General features: G+C 53.3%; 9 protein-coding genes across 9 annotated transcripts; 2 read left to right on the plus strand and 7 right to left on the minus strand.

The window, feature by feature from the left end:
• Positions 1-760: 760 nt before the first annotated feature.
• Positions 761-6,377, minus strand: BO97DRAFT_361772 (pleiotropic drug resistance family ABC transporter). Its single transcript, XM_025692426.1, has 5 exons — positions 4,126-6,377; positions 3,785-4,058; positions 3,067-3,731; positions 2,699-3,011; positions 761-2,642 (listed from the first exon to the last, which is right to left on the minus strand). The coding sequence occupies exons 1-5, from the start codon at positions 5,977-5,979 to the stop codon at positions 1,126-1,128; spliced, it is 4,623 nt and encodes a 1,540-aa protein (XP_025554867.1). The 5' UTR covers positions 5,980-6,377; the 3' UTR covers positions 761-1,125.
• BO97DRAFT_173615 (uncharacterized protein) lies at positions 6,169-6,926 on the minus strand. Its single transcript, XM_025690325.1, has one exon. The coding sequence runs from the start codon at positions 6,836-6,838 to the stop codon at positions 6,368-6,370; it is 471 nt and encodes a 156-aa protein (XP_025554868.1). The 5' UTR covers positions 6,839-6,926; the 3' UTR covers positions 6,169-6,367.
• Positions 6,927-7,943: 1,017 nt separating this feature from the next.
• Positions 7,944-10,066, minus strand: BO97DRAFT_361773 (clathrin-mediated endocytosis regulator UBX3). The gene is made up of 2 exons (XM_025692427.1): positions 9,722-10,066; positions 7,944-9,656 (listed from the first exon to the last, which is right to left on the minus strand). Exons 1-2 carry the CDS (start codon positions 9,854-9,856, stop codon positions 8,256-8,258), a joined length of 1,536 nt encoding a protein of 511 aa, XP_025554869.1. The 5' UTR covers positions 9,857-10,066; the 3' UTR covers positions 7,944-8,255.
• Positions 10,067-10,258: 192 nt separating this feature from the next.
• On the plus strand, positions 10,259-13,463 carry BO97DRAFT_467934 (PAN-complex poly(A)-binding subunit PAN3). The gene is made up of 9 exons (XM_025699695.1): positions 10,259-10,679; positions 10,782-10,850; positions 10,911-10,959; positions 11,049-11,206; positions 11,261-11,367; positions 11,492-11,683; positions 11,737-11,881; positions 11,935-12,090; positions 12,153-13,463. The coding sequence occupies exons 1-9, from the start codon at positions 10,601-10,603 to the stop codon at positions 13,187-13,189; spliced, it is 1,992 nt and encodes a 663-aa protein (XP_025554870.1). The 5' UTR covers positions 10,259-10,600; the 3' UTR covers positions 13,190-13,463.
• A 268-nt stretch (positions 13,464-13,731) lies between these two features.
• BO97DRAFT_383373 (intradiol ring-cleavage dioxygenase) lies at positions 13,732-14,901 on the minus strand (the record flags this gene model as incomplete). The annotated part of the gene is made up of 2 exons (XM_025693354.1): positions 14,066-14,901; positions 13,732-14,002 (listed from the first exon to the last, which is right to left on the minus strand). The coding sequence occupies exons 1-2, from the start codon at positions 14,782-14,784 to the stop codon at positions 13,732-13,734; spliced, it is 990 nt and encodes a 329-aa protein (XP_025554871.1). The 5' UTR covers positions 14,785-14,901.
• A 1,377-nt stretch (positions 14,902-16,278) lies between these two features.
• On the minus strand, positions 16,279-18,278 carry BO97DRAFT_337732 (Zn(II)2Cys6 transcription factor domain-containing protein; the record flags this gene model as incomplete). The annotated part of the gene is made up of 2 exons (XM_025691503.1): positions 16,279-17,600; positions 17,666-18,278. 2 exons carry the CDS (start codon positions 18,276-18,278, stop codon positions 16,279-16,281), a joined length of 1,935 nt encoding a protein of 644 aa, XP_025554872.1.
• A 3,335-nt stretch (positions 18,279-21,613) lies between these two features.
• BO97DRAFT_440379 (uncharacterized protein) lies at positions 21,614-22,614 on the plus strand. The gene is made up of 2 exons (XM_025698068.1): positions 21,614-21,990; positions 22,064-22,614. Exons 1-2 carry the CDS (start codon positions 21,970-21,972, stop codon positions 22,421-22,423), a joined length of 381 nt encoding a protein of 126 aa, XP_025554873.1. The 5' UTR covers positions 21,614-21,969; the 3' UTR covers positions 22,424-22,614.
• A 34-nt stretch (positions 22,615-22,648) lies between these two features.
• Positions 22,649-24,737, minus strand: BO97DRAFT_458605 (KR-domain-containing protein; the record flags this gene model as incomplete). Its single annotated transcript, XM_025699236.1, has 3 exons — positions 22,649-23,380; positions 23,589-24,455; positions 24,690-24,737. The coding sequence occupies 3 exons, from the start codon at positions 24,735-24,737 to the stop codon at positions 22,649-22,651; spliced, it is 1,647 nt and encodes a 548-aa protein (XP_025554874.1).
• Positions 24,738-25,707: 970 nt separating this feature from the next.
• Positions 25,708-27,044, minus strand: BO97DRAFT_173868 (uncharacterized protein). The gene is made up of 2 exons (XM_025690326.1): positions 26,727-27,044; positions 25,708-26,375 (listed from the first exon to the last, which is right to left on the minus strand). The coding sequence occupies exons 1-2, from the start codon at positions 26,904-26,906 to the stop codon at positions 25,869-25,871; spliced, it is 687 nt and encodes a 228-aa protein (XP_025554875.1). The 5' UTR covers positions 26,907-27,044; the 3' UTR covers positions 25,708-25,868.
• Between the last annotated feature and the right edge of the window lie 165 nt (positions 27,045-27,209).

Below are 27,209 nucleotides of genomic sequence, written 5' to 3' on the forward strand. Positions count from 1 at the left end.
CAGATTCAATTACGTACTCAAAAGCTTCCCGCTAGTAACTTACGCCCGTGCGTATGGATACATCGATATTAACCTTCATCCCCTGAAAGTTGAGAATTAATGCCGGTCTTGGCTTCCGAGGTCTTTAGTGGAGCTGGAGCTGGAGCTGCAGAAGAGAATGTGATAGTGGGCTCGGGCTCATGGCTGGTTGGTTGCTTGGCAGCTCGGGGCATTGCTGCTGCCTCCTTTTCTGTAAGTGCCCGGCCTGGTACTCCGTAGGGGCGGTGGACTTCCGAGACACTGGAGTCCCTCCCGGCCGTGCCTAGATTAGGTGTCTTGGAGGCTGAGCACTGCCCTCCTGCTCACTTTTCAGTGCCAGTGGGGTGTTTATCTCCCTTCCGGTTGTTATGGGTGGTTCGTTGATAGATCAACTGGTCGTCAATGGGGCTCCTGGTTGGGCTGGGCATGTGTATCACTATCCGGTGTGCCTTCCACCTGCGATCCTGCTTTAGATCTTCTGCGCTTTGAGCCCTAAAGGCAACTAAAGGTTTCGGAGTTCTAGAAGACGTTGTTGGAACACGCCTAATGGGTCGGTCTATGGGTAACTAGGTGATACAAGAAGGCGCCGATCAAGGGGTGAGATTTGCCCGATCTCCCAACTGATCGATTGTCCACGCCGTCAGCCCTACGCAGTGGCACTTGATGGCACGGCCGAACAAATGTCGGAAATTGTTTCTAGCATCTGAGTGGAATTCTTCTTGTTCTATGTATTTTCCTTTTGGCCTTGGCGGAGAATTACCGATGTATGTACGTACATATGTATCAGCATAGAAGAGTAATGAATAAGTGGAGTGGGATGAAGAAGAGAAAGTCAAAAAGTCTGGGGTAGCGAGGGCACGGAAGTAGCATAGAGTCAGTGCTTCAGTCAAGGACGAACTGATTCAATAAACGACGACAAAGCCCAAGTTTCTAGAATACGCTTATGCATATGAAGCAAGGAGCGAAGATGGGTGGGTGAGAAGAGAAATCTAAATATGTGCGTCTAAACCCAAAAGTTCCTAATATGCGCAACAACGAAAGCTGGACATATGTATGTGTGAACACATTATACAGAAGCTGAACAGGAAACATTGATACATGTGTCCCTTAGGAGGAACCCTTGGTCTTCTGGCCCTTCGGGACACGAGCAAGCCAGTAGATACCCACCGCGGCGAAGATGTTGAACACGATGTACACCCACATGAGACCGAAGTTGCGCCACGCGTCCGAGAAGTGGCTGTTGACCGCAGCCAAGTAGGTGTCGGTGTCGCTGATGGAGCAGAAGGCACAGTTGCTGGTGGCATCGTTGTTTTCAAGATAGCCGCCAGCAACTGCCATGTAGCTCTTCATATAACTCAGGCAAGTGGTGTTAGAAGGAGGATCGAAGTGTAGAAATTCGGAGTTGTCACAGACGGCCGTGGTGCCTGATACACCGGTAGACAACATGGCGGACACCAGATATGTGAATGGAGAAAGCCGATACATGAAGATCCAGAAGCCAGGGAGCTGCTGAGGTGTTGCCAGGACACCACAGAAGACCAAGCACAAAGAGAAGAGCAGATTAGCAAGGTTGCCACCGGTCTCGGCAAGCTCAATACCGGCGATAATCATGTGGGCAAAGGTGGAGGTGAAGAGAAGGAATGCCAGGATCAGCAGCCACATCAACGCTCCACGTTCGTGAACAGCATCAGTCGGTTCAGCGTTCCGATAGAGGCCGATCGGATAGTACCAGCAGACATAAATGATCACACTCATGAGCGCGTTCCAAGGCAGCTCTACAATAATGTTGGCAGCCATGAAAGCCTTCCAAGAGTAACTCTTGGAAGGCCTCTCGCGAGCCTCGTAAAGAGAGCGCTGGGTGCAGAAATTGGGTAGAATCTGTTGCACCAAGTTTCCGAAGATAGTCATCAACATGAAGATGGAGAACATCTGGTTCTGAAGGCCCTGCGTGGTGTTCTTGGCATGGAAGAATGAGAATCCGATGTACAAGGCAGTGAGGGCGCAAAGGGTGATCTTGGAGTAAATGTATACGGGCGTACGCCAGTACTGCGAGAACACGCGGAGCAAGCACTCCCACAATTGGACTGTGAAGGGCGCGGCGAATTCGTTGTAGCTACCGGAGTCGGCCTGGTTCGTGTCGACCTGTTTCTGCGAGAGAGTAGACTTGAGCTCGGCCAGATGGTCAAGCACGCCTTGGTGTTCAGGGCTGTCGCGCCAGACAGCAGGCCAATCAATATCACTGTGAGATCCAGGGGCGGCACCAATGACTTCTAGCATCCATTCAGCGGGGTTAGCATCAGCAGGTAGCTTGGGAGCACCATTGCGTTCGAAATAGCTGGCAAGAGTAGAGGACTTGTCCCCAATATCTCCGAAATAAACCGTCTTGCCGCCCCTGGCGAGGAACAAAAGACGGTCGAAGCGTTGGAACAGCATGGCCGAAGGTTGATGAATGGTACACAGGATAGCTTGTCCGTGCTTGGTCAAGGTATCAATAAGATCAAGGATAGACCAGGACGTTTGACTGTCAAGACCCGAAGTAGGCTCGTCCAAGAACAATAGCAATTGCGGCTTAGCCGCCAATTCGACTCCGATGGTAAGACGCTTGCGCTGCTCGACGTTGAGACCTATTCTAATGTTAGACACTAACTCCCGACTAATACAACTCTGATGGCTTCCTTACCTTCACCGGGAACACCGACAACGGCGTCAGCATACTCTTCCATGTCGAGGAGCTTGATAACTTCTTCAACATAGTCGAGTTTCTCTTGGCGGCTGACGTGGGCAGGCTGACGAAGGATGGCGCTGAAACGAAGAGCCTCACGGACAGTGGTAGTGTGGAGGTGGAGATCCTGCTGCTGGACATATCCGGTCTTACGCTGAAAACTTTGATCGCGAGGCCGTCCATCAACCAGCATTTCACCAGTGACAACACCCATGGTGACACGAGTAGCAAGCACGTCCAGAAGGGTTGTTTTACCGGCACCCGAAACACCCTTGTATAACTTAGTATAGGTATTATCTGTAAAGGGGATAGACAGGTTAGCTTACCATGAGGGCGGTGCAGGTTCCGGGCTTGACCCATCCGTCGACATGGTCGAGAATGCGGCGCGGTTCACCCTTGATCTTAATGTCGTAGCACACATCCTGCCATTGGAAGATAGCGGTCTGTCTCTGGATAGCAGCACTCTGCTGACCACTAGCCTGCTCGGCCTTCTCGGGAGAAGCAAATTGACGACTCGATTCGACATCCTTGGTTACAGGGGCGGCATGTCCGCGGCGGAAGAGCAGAACCTCACCCTTGGACTTGGCTTCGGAGATATACTCGGTGGCAAGCAAATAGGTGCCCATCAGGAAGATCATGAAAGCGAACATGATCCCCAAGTTGCGCCATTTATGACTGTGGTAGTAGTTGAAGCTCAAGTCAAGATACCTATCACCATCGACGTATTCTTGACCAGAGACCGCACCCACTGCAGAACAGACTTTGTTCACAAGGGGAAGGTTTGAGTAACCCTCGCCGGACGGAACGTAGGCACTATCGGAACACTTGAATTGTCGGTTGTGGAATTCATTCACCATGAGACTCTCGAAACCGTAAGCGATCGGATTGATATAATTCATCCATCTCGACCAACCCAGCATATAAGTGGTTGGGATCGTGAAACCGGTGTAAATGACCAAACCCAAGATGAGAATGGCGGCCGGCACGAGAGCTTAGTCCAAGGTCAGCATGTGTGCGGCAAAGAGAAGAAGGATGAATATTTACCTTGTGAGAGCGTGCGAGAAGAGGCGGCGATGGTACGGAAGAGCATGGACATGGTCAAAGTCGTGACGAAGGAGAACAGCAGGAAGACGAAGAAGGCACCCGGTGTTCGACGGAGGTTGGTCATGAAATACAGCGTGAGATTGAAGATGATCGCATTTCCAATTTTATAGGGCATGTCAGTGAGCATGGACGCGATAGCTTCGGCGAACGGATGATACATGGCGTAACGAGACTGCTTTTCGACAATTGGACGTTGTGCGTACAAGGTCAGAATCTGGGACGCAACGTCAGTAAGTGATGCACCTGGTAAATCTGGATATCGAGGGCCATTTTCGACATACCTCGAGCGCACTAGAGAAGGCGTTAAGCAACACGGCGAAGAACAGCAGAGCACCGCGGGAATAGAAACTGGACGTCTCGTCTTTTAAGTTGTAGAAGACACTTCCGATGATAAGAGCCATGATAAAGTTTCCGACCAACTGGGAGATGGTCAAACTGGCATCACCTTGCAATCGCTGGAAACCTCGGATCAGGCAGAGCTTGACCTGTTCGTAGAGGGAGATCGTGTAGGGAGACTTGACGCGCTGGTTCTTGGATTGCATAGCCTTGCGGGATTCGATGAATTTGCCAAGCGACTCGCCACCGATGGCGTATTGCTGATTGTACTCGGCAATCTCTCTGAGCAGTTTGGCGTGCGCATCACTGTTCTTCCAAGCAGCGGCGAACTCGTCAGGAGTCTGAGGCACCTTGCCCTCATATCCGGGCTTAACGATACGCTCCGCCGGAGAGGTCAGGGATGTAAGGAAATCAGCAGTGGTCTGACGGTCAGGACATTCGAAACCCATCCTGGTGAAGAACTCCCTCGCCTCGTTAGTAGGACCGAAGTAGATTTGTCGACCTTCGTACAAGACAGTAACCTTGTCAAAGACGTCATAAGCACTCTGCGACGCTTGGTAAATAGCCACCGCAACTGTTGCTCCGGCGTACTTGGTCATCAAGTTCAACGTCTTACAGAATTCCAGCGCGTTCGCAGAATCCAGACCACGCGTACTGTTATCCCAACACTGCAAAGGAGAGCCACAGAGAGTGGCTTCGGCGATACTGACACGCTTGCGCTCACCACCACTGACACCACGGACGAAGTCGTTACCGACCTTGGTGTTGATGGTGTGAGACAAACCTAGCATGGCCATGACAGCATCGCGCATGTGCAACGCATACTGCTCCTTGGTGACACCAGGGAACCGGTTCCGAGGGCAACGAGAGAGCGCAGCGAACTTCAAGGTATCGCCAACAGTCAACTGCGGAAAGTGGACGTCGGTTTCGGCGGTATAGATGGCCTCACCCTTGAACTGCTTCCGCATCTGTTGGGCGGAGATACCTTGGTAGTTCAGCTGAGACGCCTCGTCCATGTAGATACCGTTCATTTCACCAGCAAGAGTCTTAAGGAAGGTTGAGCAACCGCTTCCCGGACGACCCAAGACAACCAACATCTCGCCGTTGCGTACAAGACCGTCAAAATCGCGGAGAATCTGAATCTTCTGCTTGCCGGTACCTGTGAGCCTGCGGATGAGAGCCCCGATCTGCAAGACCGAGTTGAAGACGTCCTTCTGGTAATCCGTCGGACTGCCGAAACCGTGAATGCTGAGGTTCTGGAAGGAAACGCCCGCTTCACGTCTGGGGTATCTCTCGGGATCGCGCGAGGAGAGCGCGAGTAGGTTCTTCATCCAATGCTTTGCTTTGAAGTTGGAGCTGGCAGGGTTCAGGGTCGAATCCTCTTTCACTTCCAGGAATGTGTTCTCGCCAGTAGTGGACATTCGGGTGGATTGACGAGTCAACTGCTGCGCCAGACGGTGGATCTCTTGAGCAGCAACTCCCTCACTCTCATTGTCTTCATCCTCCTTCCCTCCATCTTCTTTCTCGAGGGCAGTCTCGGCGCTGCTAAAGGTGGTGTGACGGCTCCAACGTCCTCGTGTGTCGTGTCCTGGGGGGCTGAAACCGGACTCTGTCATCACCTTTTCTTCATCGTTGGTAGCATAAGTACTGTGCTGGCGATGGCCCAACTCGGATGTGCCTTCGTTCACAGCCGACGCGGTGCTTGCTGCTGCGCCTCCGTTCTCATTCTCGTGGACTTCGTGGGATTCCACGCCACGAGCTGGATTAACATTAGGGTTTATAGTGCCTAGAAGCGACATGGTGATTAAGGGTGGAGACTATCAGTCTCGCAAGACTGTGCCAGTTAACGAGAGAACGCCAGAAGCATAGAGGTGTGGTTGCAAGAAGATTAGAGAAGCAAGCGATCCCGGATCGATGCCTTAGGCGAAAGAGCGCGGAGGCCGTAAAGAGTGACGGATATGGGACGCGCGAGGAGAGAGAGGAGAGACGGTGGCCGAACGCTAAGGATAATAAAGTATCTGGTGGTTGTTAGGGTAGCGGCAGCCCCGGTGCCCCGTATCTTAAAATTATCGCAGCTGACGACTGACTAGTAGCAACGAATCGCTAGCCAATCGATCAGGAACAGTACGATCTTCGCTGTTCAAGAGGACAGACCGTCAAGAAAAGTGAGAAACAGGAGGAGAAAAATCAACAACGGGGACCCAGTGTCTGGGCTCTCCACCATTTTACAGGCTCCAAAGAGTGGAAAAGTTTACGCTGCGATGGGCGAATCGGGACCAGGAACAGCGCAACATCCGGGTCGGAACCCAGATTGATACACCCAGATCCACCCGGTACTTCCCACCCTCCGTGCGTATTCCTGGCTAGGGGGAATACGGGATTTGCGACAGCAGATGGAAGGCTCGAGCAGAGAACCCCACGGAATGGACTTGCATGTCCAATCTGACGTATGGCACACATCGGGAAGGGTGGCCACGGATAATTGAGCACCCGTAAGCAGGATGGCAGAAGATGACTGGCCATGAACCCTGTCAAACCCCGTTGTCGAGATCCTTCCAGGCTTCCACCCTTGAGACTCCTTCGAGTCTTCGAGCATTCTATGCCAAGCCAAGGGTAAGAGAGCTGACGATAGCTCAGTAGACGCATCCCATTGGCCATGGTCTATAACAAGAATCGGAATGTTGCTTTGCTCTAGCTAGTGCGAGGAACAGCGACGCCACTACGGCCGCCCAGGAGTCCAGGATAGGTTAAGCTAGAGGAAGCAAACACGATTTGTCAGTGCACTTCATTTCCACAGTAAATGTGAACTTTACTACTTCGGTTTGGTTGTGGAGTCACAAGATAAGGAAGTCAAGCAGCTCAGCCTTGTCTCTTTGGGTAGCAAGCAAGCAAGCAAGCAGTAAGCCAACCAAACGGTGAGCATGACAGGTTGCCACCGGAGGAGGGGAATTGTGACCCGAAAAGTTATCACCTAATGGTACAGTAGAGTCATAATGAGTAATTGTGAGAAATGGCCGGAAGCAGGAAAACGTGGCGAGAAGTGCCAGGGAGAATAATACGGTAGGGAAGAAGTCAGCCTGGAGCCTGGCAGGAGGAAGGTCCCGCGGGGCCCGCGGCGGAGTTGTCCATTGTCCCGAAGCGGAATGGCAGGTGCGAGAAGAAGGAAGAAGTGGGCCGGAGGGGCGGCACTCGAACTATCCGAAACCCCATCCATTTTCCAAGTTCCTGTGTAAAACTGCCCCTTAACATACTTAGGTTACCGCCCCGGGATGGTGAGGATCCGGTGCAGTCGGGATAACCTGGGCTGACTCAGCTATACACGAGCATTAACAAGGCACTTTCCGGAGTTTAGTACCCTTCTACTCTATCCATATCAGTTGACCACGTATATTTAGACCGCCAATCAGTCTAACGTCAGCCATGCACATCGGAATATTCCTCCCCCCAGCAATCGAGGTTCTCAGCCCCATGAGACACAGCACCTGGTGTTCTCGTGCTTATGCCGTATCATCTTGATACACACCTTCCAGTTCAAACGAGGTTCACCGCGGGTTGCTGGCGATGCCAACTATGGACCGATCGATGGACCCAACCCACCGCTCCTCGAGATTCCTTGTTTATCAGAGAGAGATCAGCAACGATCGGCTACTGTAATGATAGAAGTGCCTTCCGTTACCCCGCCAGCTCTTTCCTACGAGTATGTGTGTGCTATACAATATGTCTCCGGGGCTGAGTCAGAGTGGAATTGCAATGGTGGACGGTTATAATTCGAAGCGGCCTAGCAGGAGGATGGCCTTCCCTGTCCATAAATGCCCCTGATCTGACAGCACATGTGCCTTTGGCTTTGCGAGCTGAGCCGCTGCTCAGCCTTCATGCGGCTCCTCGGCTCTTAACTCCGTTACTCCCACTAAACTCCTGGACACATATTACTACATGAGGCGTACCGTAAAGGCACGTGTCTTCTGGGAGCGAACGTAGTCTATGATGTAGTCCAATCTGAGGCCAGTCCTTCGAATACCATATACAACCATCACATCAAGAACCCGGAATCAATAGTCATACAGGTGGATAGTGCTCATGAGTCCTCCTCGTCACTTTCGTCATCGATGGGTTCAACCAAAAGGTTTCCACCGCGGCCGATCTGATCTCGAATGGATCCCCCTGCACCCACTTCATAGACCACCCGCGGCATAGGTGAAACCAGTCGGAATCCATACTGATGTTCATACCCGTCCGGTTTGGCGACTGCCGCAGTGCCCTCCGTTGGCTCTTTCAGAATCTCATAACAATCAACAAAGGCGTAGAGCTCATCGATGCTCGACTCGGGCGCGAACTTGCGGATGACGCGTTCGCCCGATGGTAACCTGACACTGATCCGCACTGCATCCTTGGCATCCGGACCAGGCTCCTCAGCGATCGACTGTGCTCTCCATTGTCTCCACTGCTGGAGATCTTGGGTCCGCTTCTCCTCCGCCGCTTGTCGCTCGGCCGCCTCTTGCTCCTCCCGTTGGCGCGCTGCCTCCGCCTCGCGTCTTTGTCGCGCCCGCTCGCGGTCAATGGCCAGCGAACGCTCGTAGGCCGAGTCTTGTTGTTCGCGCAGACTGCGCGAAGCCTGTTGTTCTGCCCGGGTGGCTCGGATGCGCTCCAGAGGTTCTTTGTTCTGCGTGATTGCTGTCCGCAACTTTTCCACGAATTCCGCCGGAGACGTGGTTCCAGGTATGCGAGCTACGAGAGACATCGCAGTAGAAGAAACGTTGGGGGTATGCACGACCGCAGCCGCATATGGGAACTTAGTGCACCGTAGGGAGTTTGCAACCTGGTATGCTTCCGAGTCTTGGATGTTCCCTCCCCATGCTAGAATCTCGTTCTGCGGGTCGTTGACAAAGTCGGTGACCTCCCGCGAGAGCAGAGTGTCGCGGACCCAGCCATGTGTATCATCGTGTTCGGGGGCAAGCAGGACGACCAGAAGAATCTTCAAGTCCCGGTGCGCCTTCTCCAGCGCCATGTTGTATCCATTCTCCAGGAAGCCAATTGAGTTGGTGCCGTACTCTTCCTCAAACTCCCGGATGAACCGAGCAGCAGTATCTTTCGGACCCAGTGGCCGCCGACCATTAGTATTCCGGCGTGAACCGTGCAGAGCGGGACTGGCTGTAGTATGGAAGAGCCGAGGAAGGAAGGGGAAGAGTGAGCCGAACAAGCGAAACGAGTTGTACAGCAGTCTGTAGAGGAGATTGAGAGGGGTAAATAAGAGCGCCAGGATGAAAGGCGGACGGTAGACGGGCTGTTCCTCGGATTGTGTCACTATCCGCGGAGCTGGCTCGGCGGAGCGCGTAGATGCGGAGAGTTGCGCGTGGAGGTCATCGCTCAATAGATTCTGGGTCTGTCGCGTCGGCCGAGGAGGAGGGGTATTGAGGGCAGCGCGAGCTTCTTCAACCGGGTCCGGTCCTTCACCGTCGAAAAATTTCGAGATGGCAATCTTCGTCGGTATTCAATTAGTCTGAGCGCATCACAAGCCGGCGGGAAAGATTTCTGGGATCCTACCTGCACATTCCATTCCGAACGACGTAACAGAGGAATAGCCTCCAAAGGATCCTGACCGGTCACTGCGATATACGTTTCAAGGCCGGCCCGCTCACTGTCTGACAGCTGCGATATATCAAGCCCGGATGAGGACATTGTCAAGCGAAGCTCTCTGCCATAAATGGGTGCGTATTGGAGGATGGAGTGAGGCCGGGATGAGACAGAGAGAGGGAAAATCGGTCTGGGTTGACCCGTGGGATTAAGAGAGTGTTCCCAGGTGTTTAAGACAAAGGAATGCGTTCGATAAGGGCAGATTAACGGCCGCAGGAGGGGTAGAGAAAAAGGACAGCGATGTCACAAGTAGAGTAGTATTCGATGAGACTAAGTTAGCTGGCCTCAGTGCAGCGTTGAGCTCCGTCATCGCCGCCGCCGTCACGCTAGACGCGCGCTTGACCGAGGGATGGTCTGTGCCCAGCGGCAGTACCGAGTGGAAGGTTGACCGCCCGACTCACCCGCCCTCGACTTTCCCCTCTCCCTCTCCCCGCGCGCCCTTGACATCCCGGATGCCCGCCTCGCTGCCTCGATCCCCTTCCTATTCCCATGGCATGACGCTATCAGCCGGATCTTTGGTCTGCGGCCGGTGAGTCATTGCTTGACTCAAATCGAATATCACCACTGGACTTTCAAGCCCGGGGAAGGCAGCACGAGCTTGACGCCTGCACAAAAGACGCAACTTCAATCGGCCATTCATTCCCTATTGTCGAATCCGATCCCGAGCTCCTATTCATAGAGGAATGTGGCTGTCTCTAGCGTCTTCTTATCTCCCGGTTTTGCATTCTTCTGATTCGATGGGGATTCATCTGTGTTAATCCGCGCCGAATTGTGGATTCAAGAGATACCATGGCCTCCACCGGAAAGTCAACTACCGCTCTCGACGATTCCCGTCGCGCAACGGGCTCTCCCAAGATGAAGGCACGAGGTTAGCTCAATTACTCCCCTGTCGCACAAAGCCAGCTTTGTTGTCTTTCCTTGTTTGTGATTCTATGGGCATTTCAGCTGATATTGTGCTCTGCGGACCTAGCGGAAAATGCCAAGGATACTCTATGTCGAAATGTCACGATCTACGGAAAGTGTCGATTCGAGGATAAAGGTAGATAGCTGAACCCTACTCAGCTCATGCCGAATATGCAGCTAACGCTCCATGGTGAAGGATGCGCTTTCAACCACGACCCTCTCAGAGTGACTTCATACGCGGACAGGTGAGCATTCTTAACATGATGGTCCATGAGCGAATGCGCTACGTTGGGCCATTGCGTTGTCGACAGTACGCTGACTCGTGTGCTTCTAGGAAACGACTGAACGTTGACTCTCCGAGCTTTACCCCCACAGTACTATCTTCCAATGGATCCTCTCCTACCATTGCATCCGCAACCATGAAAAAGACCGCAACGATATCACCGAAAGCTGCGAACGCAGCCCCTTTCCAACCGCGAGGGATCTCATCACGTATGCTCTGCGTCATTCCACGGATGAAAGAAGTTCTCGTCTGACTGCAACAAGGGTCCAGCTCTAGCACACCGACTGCTCGACAAGGCACGATGACTCCCGATTGGTCTGTCGCGGAAGCCCAGGAATTCGTTCCTCAGAGCTTTGATGGCTCACATATGGTAAGCCCTGGCTTCGCGCATCTGCCTCACACCTAGCCGTGCTCTCGTGCAAGTTTTGCTTCGAGATCATCCTGGACTTCAGTCGCTCTGTTGCTTGGCGGATGTGGCTGATGTTTCAATATAGGCTTCCCTACAAGGAAACGGCACGTCCGGCATCCCTGCAACCAATGCCTTTGATCCTTTTGTGACTTCGCCAAACCCCCTTTCTGCTGCCAGCGCTATCGGCCCAGTCCAAGCGAACCCGTTCACCCATGATACAGCCGCGGCGCTTGGAGGGGCAGCATTCTTTGCGAATCAGTCTGGCTTCCAGCAACCTGTGAGTCCCTTCATTGAAGGTCCTGGGAACTGTTCACGAACCCTTGTCTTCAGGTTCAATACCACATGTATGCCCCTATTGGGCCACACAGCCAGAACACCCTGGGCTATCAACGAAATGTCCACGATCTTTTCCTCCCCAACGACTTCCGAGAAGAACTACAGAAGAAGGCAGCGGCCACACTGCAGACCCTACCAAGTGAGTCGCCCTATTCCGCCGATGTGCCATGAACTGCAGCTGATCTTCCGCAGACACTCAGTTACCCGCTCAAGTGGACTACTTCCACTCCCTCGTCCCTTTGGACCTGAACCACCAGAAGAACGCAGCCATCTTCGGCTATCCCAGCTGGGTATACAAGGCCCAGTCAAGCAAGGACGGCAACTTCTATGCCCTTCGAAGACTAGAAGGTAGGCCGATCTTGGTGGTTGACAATGTTGGTGTGGGCATTGATACTAACCGCAGCACGCAGGGTTCCGTCTCACGAACGAGAAGGCTATCCGATCGGTGCAAGCGTGGAAGCGGGTATGCAGCGGCAGCGTGGTGACCGTGCACGACGCCTTCACCAGCAGGAGCTTCCAAGATAGCTCCCTGATCTTTGTCACCGATTACCACCCGTTGTCCAAGACCCTAGCCGAGCAACACCTTGGCGCCGGGAACCGGTTCACGGGACGCCAGAATACGCACATCCCCGAACAGGTGCTCTGGAGCTACATGACGCAGCTCGGCAACGCGCTGAAGGCGATCCACAGCAACGGGCTGGCGGCGCGCATCATCGACGCCAGCAAGATCCTGCTGACGGGCAAGAACCGCATCCGGCTCAGCGCGTGCGCGATCCTGGACGTGGTGCAGTTCGACACGCAGCGGTCGGTGACGGACCTGCAGCGGCAGGACCTGGTCAACTTCGGGCAGCTGATCGTGACGCTGGGCGCCAACTCGCCCAGCGTGCAGCACAACCCGACCAAGGCGATGGAGCACTTCACGCGGGCGTACAGCCCGCAGCTGAAGAACTCGGTGTTCTGGCTCCTGAACGGGCTGCAGAAGGACCAGGAGCGCAACATCGACATCTTCATCACGGGCATCTCGTCGCAGCTGATGTCGACCTTCGACTCGGCGCTGCACCTGGACGACCAGCTGACCTCGGACCTGAGCCGCGAGCTGGAGAACGGGCGGCTGGTGCGGCTGATGACCAAGCTGAACCTCATCAACGAGCGGCCCGAGTACGAGCACGACCGCCAGTGGGCCGAGAACGGCGAGCGCTACTTCCTCAAGATCTTCCGCGACTACGTCTTCCACCAGGTCGACGCGCAGGGCGACCCCGTCGTCGACCTGGGCCACGTGCTGACGTGCCTCAACAAGCTGGACGCCGGCTCCGACGAGAAGATCACGCTGGTCAGTCGCGACGAGCAGAGCTGCTTCGTCGTCAGCTATAAGGAGCTCAAGAAGGCCCTGGAGTCGTCGTTCCAGGCGCTGCTCAAGCCCGCGTCCTCGAGCCGGAGGCTCCACTAGTAGTGCGCCGCGCGGCGCACATCATTACTTTCTGCATCTGCAATTATATAAATCTCTCAGGGACTTCAATCCACCACTATATTTTGAGTACCGAGGCAGCAGTGGAAGAACCATGATTGTGGAAGAGTGGTAACCCATGACTAATGGGTGTGGCAGACAGGGGATGATCAAGATCAGTCAGTCTTGGATTCGACCTCGCGGAAATTTGCAGTGTTTGCGCATTTGGCTATCTGCCATGGCAGTCTTGCTTGAGATAACTTACGATGGACGAGAGACCTAGGTAGAAATATAAGAAGCAACCTTGTCACTTTACCCTTACCCCCCCCCCCCCCCCCCCCCCTTCTTCTCAACTCCCCAATCTATAATACAACCAGTAAGCGTTCCGGGGGAGAACCCCCGGACCCCCCTTTCTTTTCAACTCCCTGGCAACCTACATTCTATATCAAACAGGAATATAAGCGTATCCGGAGGAGAACCCCCGGGCCCCCCTTCCTTTCAACTTCCTGGCCCCCCTCAACCCAAATACTAAGGTATTATAATAATCAATCCAAATCAGGCACAGGCAACCCATTCACAATCTTCACCCTCCTCCCCAGCCGATCGAGCGCCTCTTTCGAATTCCTCGCCCGCAACGCCCTCGTCTCCTCATCAGAAACCAACACAAACTCATACCGAAGCAGCGCATGCCCCTCCTCCACCCCATACTTCTCCGCAACCTCCGGCCCCGCCGTCCCAATATCCACAACCAGCGAATCCTTCACCCCAAAGACAGCATCCGAGGTCTCGTACGGATCGTTCCGGAGGTACAGCGCCCTGCCTCAGTCAACATCATCCCCCCCCCCTCCCCCCAAAGATCCAGAAGAAGGGGAAACTTACGTAATCAAATGATCAAACCCAGCCTTCTCAAACATGAAATGCATATGACTCGGCCGAAACGGATGCCGACCCAGCTTCTTCAGAAGCCGTCCAACGGGCCCATCATGCGGAATGGGGTAGGGCACGGGCGTGATGGCGCGGAACCAGAAGACGCCGTCCGCGTCGCTGCGCATGATGCACCGGCCGTCGGGACCCTCGTGATTGGGGTATTGCACATCATAATGCCCCGTCGAGTCGGTCTCCCAGATATCGACCTTCACGTCGGGGACCGGGTTCCCGGCCGTGTCTTTGACGGTGCACACCACAAGCAACGGCTGGCCGTGCGGATCGTGCGACATGGAGGCGCCGGCGGCCAGCTCCTCGGCTTCGTGCGTGTGGAACGGCCCGAGCACCGTGCCTTCGGTGCTGCCGCGGGGCTTGGGGTGGTCGATGGAGTCGACCAGTAGCGACAGACCGAGAATGTCCGAGAGGAGGATGAATTCTTGCCGCACGTCGGTGCAGATCTGCCCGACTTCCGTCAGGAATTGCAGCCCCGTCATCCATTCGGTGGTGCTGAGCCGCGTTTCGCGCGCGAAGTCGTGCAGGTGTGTGACTAGCCGCTCGAGGACGTATTTCATCCGCTCGTCGCGGCAGAGTGAGTTGATGCGGATCACGTTCTCCGTGATGTTGTCCACGGTTAGGTCTTTCATGGGCGGGATCTTCACGAGGGAGGGGTCCATTTTGATTTTCGAATCAAGATTAAGGGATTGGGTGGTTGGGTCTATGGCGGAAGAACTTGGATGTGAAGCAGGCGAGGGATTGATAAAGTAGGCAAAGGATTGAGTGTTGGGTCTAGATGGAAAGAACTTGGAAGTAAAAGAAAGGGCCGCTAAGTATAGCCAGCCGGTGGACTGCCAGTCTATATACAATCATTCACTGCGGGGTGTTTTCTGCCTTCCCCACATCTCTGCCTGCGCCGGACGAGTAACTGCTCTTTCCTCACTGGTTGCGCCCCCTTACCGCCCTCCCTACGTAAGCATCACTCAGCCTGGCCCCGGCTATTGCTATTTCCGCATTGCCGTGCTCCTTGCTTCTACACACTTTGCAAAGTTATGCCTACTACCAACTCACGGTCATATTGGCTGTTCCTAGAGGCCTGGAACAATGGGAACAATGGCCAGGCTCATTCATCCTTCCGGGATACCCGGTCATTGTGGGGAGATAACGGAGCAACAAGCTAGCCAAATCCTTACACCTGGAGCCGTTCACTCCGTACTTTCGTACTCAGTACTGAGTAACGATGGGTGAAAGTCAAGTTTTAGGAGGGTTTTTCTCCATACAATAATTTCAGGGGTTCAACGTGACAAAATCTGGAATTTCACCATGTGATTTCAATTCCGGGTAGGAATACTATCATACGACTAGTAATATTCTTTATCTTTTATTTTATCTCTGCCTGCTTGAAATACATATAATCATCTACTAGATATCCAAACCTTAAAATATGGAAACAGTATTTCTTCAATAGAAGAAGGTATTTTTATATTCTAAAATGAATTATATTCAGTCTAAATATTGGAAAGGAATTAACAAGAAATTGGACTGCACCGCGAATCGACTCAGAAACTCAAGCTTCAAAATCTAAAAATCTCACCACTGAGCTACATAGGAATATACAAAATGCTACTCAGATTTTCTATATATATTTTATGTTCATATTGAAATTTCTAAGTTAACTTCATTACAACCCTGTGAAATTGTGACTAAATTTCAAATGGTCCAGATTCATTCCACCTACCACAGTATTGAGTACTCATAGGAGGCAGACTAAGAATTCCTGCGGCGTGCTATGCCCGAAATCTCCATATACCTCAATGCTCCAAGCAAGCGCTGCTCAAGAGTGCATCAATTGCAAGCCAACTGTATCTGTTGTGTGGGAAGGGGTCGGCACATACGAAGTACAATACCAAGCAAACCCAGGCATCGACATCGGCAATTCTTCATCCGCGCTCGGGATTGACTTCAAGCGATCATAGATCGACACCGAACACTACTTCCGCTACAAAACACAACTTCAGCAGTATGCATTCATGACGACAAACGACCGGGATATCTGCCAGACTCGCTCGAAAGTACACACAGAAACAAAAAAAAGCGCATAGATACAAGGCTCCAAAACACGCCGGATCACCAGTCACAGCGGCCAGCATCGTCACACCCAACAGAAATATACACTATGCTCGCACCAACTTCCGTTCCCGGTCGCGCTCCTGTTCGCGCTCGCGCTCGCGCTCGCGCTCTCGATCCCTTTCTCGTTCTCGTTCGTTACTGACTTCATGCCCTTCTTTCGCCGCGGCCGCCACCCGCGCGTGATGGTCTACCGTATCCAAGATCGCCTGCATCAGACGCGAATTGGCATCCGGTGCGTCATCGTCCTGCGCCGCATCACTATGCCGATGCATGCTGATTCGTCGATCCTGAGTCATCATGTTGCTGCCCTGGATCTCGCTCATCGCTCGACGTGGGGAGAGGTCTCTCTTGAAAGGCGTGCCCACTGCCGGGCCTGCCGGGGCGGTTGGGGCCGACTCTCGTCGCGTACTGAAATCGACATGGACCTCGTGGGCGTGGGGTCGGTCCACATCCATCATCGTCGGATCCGAGGCCGGAGTCGCCGCCGCGGAGGGGGGCGCTTGTACGGAAGAGGGTAGCATGTTGGCCGCCGAGACCTCCTTGGCTTGCGCTTCCTCCACCCGCTCCCGGGAGCTGCGGTCCACCCGGGTTTCCCGTAGCTCTCCTTCCTTCACGTCCTTCCAAGAACACTTGGCGTGCTTCTTGGTACATCCCATACATGCTGTCAGGTTCTTCAGGCAATCCATATGGAGACGGCGACATCGATCGCAGGGGGGCATGATGCGTTCTCCACGCTGCAGCTCCTCCATGCGGGCCACCATCTCCATCTTGTGCGGGCCGCCGTCATCCTTATCATGGTGTTGAGACTTGGGGGGTGGCAGCAACGAGGACGGCGTACTCGGGATAGCGACGGTAGTGGGAGCCGGGGTATACATGTTGTAGTCGGACGCGTCAGACGCCCGCGGCCGCGGCCGTGACGACTGTCGGGCAGCGGGGTCGGGCCCTTCTTCGTAGGATCGTGATTGTCGGTCTTGCGTGGTGAAGAACTTCTTCATGAGCTCGGCGCGCGTGGTCGGGGAGGCCCCTTTGATGGAGGTTCCGTTAATGATGGTGACATTATCCGTGTTGGAGTGCGAAAACATGAACTGCGACGAGAGGGAATTCTCCTCCACCGCTGCTTCGCCAGCGCCGGGCCGGCCGGCATTGACCGCCACAAAACCAGTGGAAGGAGAGTGGGCGCTCACCGGCGCGCTACCATTGAGCGACGGTGGTCCATGTCCGTTGGCATCGCGCCATGCCGGACTGAGAGAGCGTGGTTGCTGTTGTTGCCGCTGACAATGGAGCGACAGGTCATTTTCGCGCCGGGTGACGATTGCCGTTCTCCGATTCTTCAAGCGATGGTTGAGTTGTCGAGCACGCGCAGAAACTAAGACCAGCTCGTCAGTCAACTCAATTCTTTGGGGCGAATACGTAGGTTGACGATAAGCTCACCTTGATCGGCCACCTGGATGATCTGCTGGAGGTTCTTTTCCAGGATCTCGAGCGCGCCCAGTTCCTTCTCTTCGTCTTCAATGATCGGCTGAGGGGGAATCATCTTCTGCGGCATGCCCGATGCAATCAGAACGAAGTCCTCCTCGCTGATCTCGACGCGACACTGTTTGGTATAGAATTGGCAGACGCGCACCCCATTGCGAGACTTCTCCAGATTGAATTGTTCCGGTTTGTTCTTGGCGAATTCAACCACGTCCAGCCAGGTGACATTGGGAGAGTCCTTGCCGTGGGATTTGAGCACGCGGGGTGGACCATCGAACAGGCGCTCGAAGCGCTTGATCAGGATGGGCCCTAGTGGACAAGCCCCCAGGTTGCCGGCGATACTCTCGTGTCGGTGCAGGACGCCGTCATATTCGCCGATTAGATGGATGATCGAGGGCATGGTATCCTCGACGGAGACCAGAGGCAGGTTATCCGGATACTGACGGGCCAGGTAGTTGATCTGCAGGTGATTAGAAGGTTTGGGGACTTTGGAAGCGATAGGAGGGAAGTCGCCGGACGGTGAACGCGGCCGCTTACTGGACGGCTCAGCCGTCGCAGGTCGAGACTCCATGGTGATGGTACGGAGAGGCTGAGAGGAGAGGAGAAGGAGAGGAGAGGTATGGGAAGGGATGAGGAGAGAAGAGGGAGGAGGGGAGGGGAGGGGGGAGGAGAAGAGATCCTCGGATCGCGACTACAACAGACGTCGCCGAAGGAAAAAAGACAAGGCGGGGAAGGGAAGGGAAGGGACGGAGCGACGGAGGGAGGAGAAAAAAAAAGGAATTATTGAGAGAATGAGTAATGGGAACGTTGGCGAAAGACAGGCTGCCGATGGCGGAGCATAAGGCGCCAGAAGTGCGGGCTCCCAATCAGCCACTGGGTAGCGCGTACTGTTTTCGAGTTAGGTAATGCGATAACCCCAGCCGACGCAAACCGGGGGGGTGGGAGGGGGTGGAAGGGAATAGTGGAATAACGGAGTGATGGAACAGCAGAATGTGTTGAATGAGGGGGTTGAAGGGGAGGTGAAAGGGAAGTAGAATGAAAAGGAATGGTGGTTGAAGCGACGAGGGAGGAGGAGAGGAGGAGGAGGAGGAGGAGGAAAAGAGAAGCAGACGGGAGGAGGAGAGGAAGGGGGGAGGAGGAGGAGGGGGTGGGAGGAGGGAAAGTGGAGGAGGAAGAGAGAAAGCGAAAGCGAAAGCGACAGACGGGACAGACCAGAACGATTGAACAAATGACAACCCAGCAACAGCAGATTCGAAGGGAAATGGGGTTCAACCCATTTGGCCTGCGAACTAAAACAAGGCCGGCAGAACCGACGGGAGGAGCAGCAAAAGATGGTTCGCAGATAGGCCGATGGCCAATAGATATCCCATGGATAATGGATAAGAATAGAATAGAAGAGAGAGCGTAGAAAGAGAGAGCGAGGAGGGGATGGCGGAACGGGACAGGCCGGAAAGTCAGCAGGTCCAGTGACCGGATACTCAACTGAGGTGAGTCTTCCGATCTTCCGCAATTAGAGCAAAATAAAAAAAAAGGGGACTGGCCTTTATCTACTCCGGGGGGGAGGAAGCGTGAGGAAAGGAGTATAGTTAGAGAAGTAGTAATTGTCAGTCTCATTCTGTGGACTTCTACTTAGTACCGTGCATATACTCAGCAGAAACTCTTTCCCACAAGACAATTCCCAACCAAAATCCTCAGGACCTGCTATTATCCTAACTCCATGGGTGGGTGCAAAGGCAGGGGCGGAGTCCCGCCGGGCTCTTCCGCTGCCCATTCGGATGGACCGTGACCTGTCATGACCCTGTCATGACCAATACCTTCAATTCCATTGATACACAGTACTCCGTACAAGATGCTTATTCACAAGCCCACAGCGCAATGGTTGCTGGTTGCATTTTTGGGCCCCCCTTGCGGACGGACCTCCAGGAACAAGGACAATCAGTTACCGGTAATTCCACGATGACCACAACCATGTTGACAACTCTCGTGGTTGGATCCTGTCTCAAAGGTCTGATGTCATAGTATCGAGCAGGAGAGAAAACCCTCAGTACTTCCTACCAAATAGTCCGGCCGCATCCACCCATGTGCTGCTGGCTTGACGGTTATCGGACGGGAGATGTTTCGCTCCGCCCGCGCAGAAGCCGTGTGCCACTCCCGTACCACTACCGTTCGTGCTCCCCCCCATCCTAGTTTGAACTGGTAGGGCAGGCAGGTCGAAGGAGGAAGACACGGGCGGGTACTAGGTAGGTATGGACGAAGCTGCAAGGTCTGAATGGGAAAATTGGTGCCTAACCGCGCGAATCGAAGTTGGCGCAGGCCGATGTCCCTCCGACACTTGACCGGTTGTTCCAGCCACCATAGATCGAGCTCTCCACGCTACTCGTAGACCGGCCTGGTGGTCAGGTACTGTCAGGATCGACTCCGTAACCATCCACCGGTATTCCTTACACTATCATGGGTCCGTCCCGGCGCATCCAACCTGGAGTTGTAGCCAACAATTATATCCAACTGGCCTGCTGATGCTTGTGAAAGGGGTTCTAAATATCATTGTTAACAATGAAGAATTATTGATAATTAATAATTACGAGTAGAGATTATTACTACTAGTTAATAACTTTTTCTTCTAAAATTGTCAAAAAAGGGTAAATAATTACTGTTAAACTCTTGTTTATACTATAATAATTTTTGAAAATTTATAATAATATAATTTAGATCTCTCTAAATAAGAAAATATTTGAGACTTTAAGATTGACATCAATTTTATAATAACTATATAAATCTATAAGGACTAAGGTGTGAAATAGCATCATGAACAAATATCCTTCGCAAGGGCCAAAAGGTAGTATTATGTTGCCTGAAGGTATTATCGCTAATCTTCTATTCTCACGGGTAGCGGTCACTTTGTGTGGAGGTTACGGCTACTTGCTTAGTCTTCTCACGTGACCACCTCTTGCTCCCGCAGGGGTTCAATTGATAGGCGCGAGTATATCATAATTGCTGATTCCCGGGGTAGGGATAAAGTACGGTTTGTAGATACTATCGAACAGAATCCCTGTGCGGAAATCGACTCAGCGACTTTCCCTTTCCGCTTTCGGTCCAACTTGGCGCCGCTTTTTTTCTCACTGAATGGCCCGGAGCGTGGGGTGAGCACAAAAGTGCGTGTCCTGAGCGATCCATTGCTCCGGGAGCGACCTCCAGAGAAAGTGACCATCATCACCCTTGAGCGCTTGTCTGAGCTTGATGTATTAGCTATGTAACACAGCTAAGCTGTGCATAACTAGAGTCATGTGTTTAACTTGAGTCCCACCGGCGGGTATGTTGTTTTCCTGGCTTCTTGTATAGCCCCATTATCGTCACTTCAACTTCTAATCAAGCAGGCTTCGCTCACGCGTCAAGAATGCCCTTCATGCGAAAGGCTGAGGCAAGACCAGCCAGCCTGCCTGAATTATCAGTTCTACCACCCCTGCCCAGCCCCGCCAGCCCGCACCTTGACAGCCTGACTAGGTTTTGGGGGATGGGATACGTAGTACGACTATTGAAGAAGAGAATATAGAGGCAAATAGACTACTTCTAGATTCAATCGGTCAAGGACTTCCATTGACAAGGACACAAGTCGACATCGGTTATCAATATGAACGGATCGCCCACTTCTATATTGCTGTTTATCTGCCGCGTTCGACTGTATAAGGGAAAGAGAAGGCATACTCCACAAAGCACGATCTGGGGAAGTGGGCATTCCCAGACACACATGAACCATCCTGTTCAACTTCAATCAGGTCAGCGTGGACGTAAGCGAGAAATCGTAGTGGACCCCTGGAATTCCCACGCTAGCGGGCTAGTCCGTGAACAATCATCCCGAACCGCGCGGGGGCTGACGTTGGCGGCTTCTCTAGGCCTTCTATTTTTGATATACCTGCGAATCCTGGCGATACTTCGGCCCCAGTTCACTAATCATCAAATTGAAGTAATCATCCTTCGAACCAAGGAACGAATCAAGGGCCTTTCTGGGCGAGTTTCGGAGATTTGTGAGCTTAGAAACTTCAGCTCTCGGCGGGCTCCCAGAAATGTGGACGGACCGAACTTGAAGCGTTTGTCTGGAAAGCACGACGTAATCGGAGAAATAACATGGAATGTGAAGAGCAAGGTATGGCTGAATCTGTGGGGTATAAAATGATTGAGTCTACCTCCCACCGGAAGGAGAGACCCCCAAACTGATCAAGCTCTTCGATATTCACATAACAAAACACAAGTACACACTCTACAATATGAAGTTGACCGTGTCCAAGGTCAGAATTGACTCCATGGAGCCTGCTACACCTACGAACGCTGAAGCGGATGCAACTAACCAACGCTGTGTAGGCTCTTGCCCTCCTCTCCGCTACCGCCGCTACCGCGTCGGCCCTTGCGGAGGTCTCTATCGACTTTTATCTCAACAACAACACCTGCTCCTCTGCCAAAGCCACCACCTACACCCTGTTGGAGGGCGCGTGCCTCGGCATCGAAGGTTGGCCCTGGCAGTCCCTTGCCCCCTACCTCTCCAACAGTGCCTGCAGCGATGCCAATAAGTCGCCCGTGCTGTACACCTGGACCACCTACAACGAGCAGGACTATGACAACTGTGGTGCTGACCTCTACGCCACCTACGACGTCACTGATGAGGCGATCTGTTACGCCGTGGACGCAGAGTATCTTCAGCGACTGCAGGTCAAGTGCGAGTAGTAAGATTTTTTTGGTGGAGCCGTCAAGGATATATGATGTATATAATGTATCTCGGTAGTGGGATGAGCCTCGTTGAAGAACTCGGGAAGATTTGGAAAGTCCAGTCAGAATAGTGACTGGGCCATAGTATGTACTAGGTTTTCGAATCTTCGTGGCCTTTTACATAGATTTAATGTGATTGCAAGCGAGTCGTTACACATCTCACGACCCCCCTCCCAATCCCTTTCACCGAAACTTGCTAAACGAGCTCAGGGACACAAGTCTGGCGCTCAACTGGGTCAGGTCCTTGGCCAAGTCCTTCAACGGCACGACAGTTCCCAGCTCCTTGGCGTTAGCGAACCAGGTCCGGAATTCCATCTGGATCAGCGAATCGACCCCGTTGGCGCGGACATTGAGGCTGTCGTCGAAGGAGTCCTCGGCGACGTTCAGCAGATCCGCCACCTTGCGCCGCACCGCCTTGTAAATGATCCTCGCCGCGTCCTCAGCCGTGGTAGCTGCCTTGAGGTGGTTGCGAAGGTGGGCTGCCGAGGGTGCGGTTGCCGATCCCGCACCGGTACCACCACCGGCCTTGGAGAGTGCGGGTGAGAGCTGGGCGAACATGGGGTACCGGAGATGCGTCGGCTGGTCTTCGTTCCCGAGGCTGTATGACGCCGGGGTGCGGAGACCACAGACGAGCTGGGCCGTATCGCGACTACGCCGGGTGGTGGTCGTCGTACTCGTGTGGTTTCGTCGATCGCTCAGGTACTCGACGGCGGCGAGGACCTCGTCCCCCGTCTGGGAATTGGCCATCTTAAACGTGTGTTTTCCAACGTATTCTACGTTCTCCGCAATGAATCCAATGCCCACGACTGCGCCGAGATTGACACGGGCACTGTGCATCCCCTTGGAAACACGGTGACGGGCCAGGGCGTCCTGGAAGTTGTTACCGGCATTGTAGTTGGCTTGGCTTCGGTTTCCCTACAATGCCCGTGATGGAGTTTAGCATCAGGAAGAAATAGACGTCTGGGAGGAGGCAGTGGAGGTTCCAGGATCCCGCGACCTTGGGTGCCAGAGCGATTTGCCAATCCTCATGCGTCATGGAGTCGAAGACTCGGTCCTTCAGAACAAAGGAGCACTGTATGCATCCCTTGATTGAGGGCAACGTTGCCTAAATCTGGGCGATGACCTCACGGAGACGGGGTTCATCCGAGATGTCACATTGGAAGACATGGCTCTTACAGCCGAAAAGCTTGAGTTTGGCGATCGTCTCTTGTCCTGCCTCATGCACGGGTGCGGACCGTGAAAGGAAGATGAGGTGCTTGGCACCCCGACTAGCCAACCTGAGTGCGATACCACGGCCGATACCTCCCAAACCTCCCGCCAGGATGAACGATGCATTGGCATCCAGCTCCAGTGGCAGCAGTGGCGCTGGTATGACGGAAACAGGATGAGTGCCCGGAACAAGCGTGATCTTGCCGATACTCTTGCCGGTCTGTAGCAAGCGCAACCCTTCTTTCAGTTGGCCATAACCAAGGACCTGGGTTGGGCGAGCCTCTTGGATCTCGTCGTTTGACCACAACTGGATTGTTTCTTGCAAGAGGTCTTGGCAGATCTCAAAACCCATGGAGTCGGGGATCTTGATCGCAAGCCCGGGATGGGTGCGGCTGCGGGTGCGCAACGTACCCATCTTCCCCGGAGAAGGGTCCCCTAGGTACATCACTCGATCCCCAGCCTGGAAAGTTCGCACGGAGGAGCCTACTCCGACAGCTATACCCGCTGCTTCGTGTCCGAAGCCGGGTTGGTCGATCTCCCCCATGGCCACTAGCAAATCTTTGAAGTTGAGCCCAACAGCTTGGACATCAATCTCGATCTCATTCGCCGCAAGTGGCCTGTCTAGGATCTCTTCATCGGTGACCCATGCGAGATAATCGACTCCTGGGCTCGTGCTGATCAATCGAACAGGTCGTTGAATATCTTCCCAGGTGGAAAGAATCGGCTTTGGTGGGGAGAACTGTGCTTCGATGACGGTTCCCGCCACTGTGTCTTTGACGATCTAGGGTTTGTTTCAATCACTGAACCTCGAACGCGATACTCGGCACTGGCGTTGTTGCTAGAGTACTTTGAGCCCTCCTGGTCAAGGAATTGGTATTCGACAGCCCGGACCAAAGCATCAACGTCCCATTCCATAGAAGCTGCAGTCTCTTTATCGAGAGCAAAGGTAACTATCTGAATGCTAAAATCACGGTCCTTCGATCTTGTGTCCAACTAGAACCGTCTTTCTGAATACTTGATGCAGTTCTGAGGACTGTACCGAGAGATCCCCTTGCTGAGTCATGGGTACAATGAGGACGTAAGTATATGCATTGTCACCGTAGCCTAGAGAGTACTACAATCATGCCTTTCAGGTTCGCATCACTCGATCCTCAAGGCAAGCCGGGATGATGCCATCCACACCTTTTACTCCATTGAGGAATTTTGAGCGCATAGATCGTAGTTGATCCACAATTTGAGTATAAGATGATGTGCAGTCTCAGCAGGGGAATGTTACCAACGCTGACTTCTTTTGAACTATTCATGAACAATGTGCTACGTATTTGTAATCTACAGAGTTTCGAGAACTTCAATGTTACCAGATTTATGGAGCCATCCAACCAAGATGTTTGGGGTCAGAGTATGTCTTCACATATAGTGCTATGTAGCTGTGACCGCTTCCACAATTCAAGACGGTGTACAAATCAGTTGGACTTTTGATGTGATTGCCCCCGCAGCGCAGGATTCGAAGCAAAAGGAATACGAGAAAGAGTGGGCACCTGCTTACAAGGAATATTGCTCAAGAACTCCTTCGGATTTTCCGCCTATGAACATGACCGGAAGTAGCTAATATTATATTAGTTCGATATAACTGAAGTTCAAAGTCAAATAACAGCGTTTACTCCGGACAGAGTAACGAGTAATGTGTTTCCCTTATCGTGGCTATCAGGATTTCTTATCAATTGTCCAGGAGGGGAAAATGATCCTCCGTAAGTTGTCCACATTAGGGCTGCGGAAGAGACCGGGCCATTATTCCGACCTCACGCGCCCTCCACCCCCCCACTATCTTAAGCTTCTCTGGGCGATGCTTATGGTTACGGTGTTGTTTCACTGACTGTACAGTCAGGTTGAGGGACCGTCAAAACTACAACGTCGATACGTTGGTATTTCATTCTTTCTTTCAATGGCCGAGTGTTGTCGCGTTGACACTATTAAGTTAGGGTTATGATGTCATATCGAGGGAGGCTCCTACTGAGAGACGAGAATCAGAAGAATTACAGTGATGAATAACAAAAGGACGGAACAATATCATAATCGTCCAGAAGAGAATCTCGTGGAGGGGAGCCAAAGATAGGACAGACAACAATCATCCAGGAACTGCTAGTCTGAGCTAAACTTGCGTCTAAGCCCTTGACAAGACAGGCAGCCCGTTTGTCTACCCACTTGCGTTGAACACAATCTCGAAGACCGACATGGCGGTTCCCTGCGGCGTGACCACCGCCTCAACCGAATAGCGCTCATCCGCGCGCTTGATCATGTCGATCCAGTCCTTCTCCGATCGCTCGGGGGCATTCACCGCGGTCTTCATCTGCATGGACCGGATGGTCGACAGACGCTCCAACCACATGGGTCCTGATTGCGTGGTCTCCGGCCCTATGAAGTCCGCAATCAGCACGCGCGCCTTACCCTTTAGCGCGGGGACGAGGTTCTTGAGGATCAGGACGGCGTACTTGTCCGACCAGTCGTGCGGGATCGAGCGCAGGAGGTAGACGTCGGCGCCGAAGTGCGCGTCGGGCTGTAGGATATCCTGCGTCTCGAAGCAGATCCGCAGCTTGAGCGCCTCTGGCACGCCCTCGTGGAAGGTCTTGAACCCCTTGAAATCTTGCACCATAAATTCCCAGCTCCGGGAAGACCCTGGCCTGTTCAATCGACACGTGGCCCGCGGAGCCACCGACCTGTTGTGCGTTACGGTTTTGGGGTCAGCCAAGATCCTTCAGATAATGAAAAGGGGGAGGCGGGAAGAAAGGAAGGAAGGAAGGGGCAATATCTACTCACATCAACCACCTTGGCCTTGCCCAGTCCTGCCCAGTCAAATGGAAAGCTCGACGGAGTCAAGTTGATCTATGGGAATGAGGAAGGCCGCTTGCTGGTTTCCGGGCTCTATGGCGGCACCCAGCTGAACAAAATCCTCTACAAGCAGATGGAGGATATCTTGACTCGCCTTGTCTCCCATCTCCCGCGCAATTCGGGCTCCGCTGAAAATCCTCGAGATGGGCGCTGGTACCGGTGGCACGACGAAGTATCTGGCCTTCTCCTCGCGAACCTGGGAGCCCCGGTGGAATATACCTTCACTGATCTGGCACCCTCGTTCGTGGCGGCCGCCCTGCGGCAGTACAAGGCGAACCCATTCATGAAGTTCCGCGCGCATGATATGGAGAAGGAGCCTGCGGAGGACCTTATCTGGACACAGCATCGTTATTGCTAGTAACGCTGTTCACGCCACCCACAGCCTGACGGTTTCCGCAAAGAATATCCGCAAGGCGCTCCGACCGGACGGTTTCCTGATGATGCTAGAGATGACGCAGACTGTCCCGTAGGTGGACATTATCTTCGGTCTCGAGGGCTGGTGGTTATTTGACGACGGTCGCCAGCATGCGATCTCTCCGGAGTCGTGGTGGGAGCAAGAGCTCCAGTCCGTTGGTTACGGCCATATAGACTGGACTGATGGGTACCTTCCAGAGAACAAGCTTCAGTGCATCATCATCGCCATGGCTTC

The sequence above is a fragment of the Aspergillus homomorphus genome (assembly GCF_003184865.1).
Source record: "Aspergillus homomorphus CBS 101889 unplaced genomic scaffold BO97scaffold_4, whole genome shotgun sequence".
Lineage (NCBI taxonomy): Eukaryota > Fungi > Ascomycota > Eurotiomycetes > Eurotiales > Aspergillaceae > Aspergillus > Aspergillus homomorphus.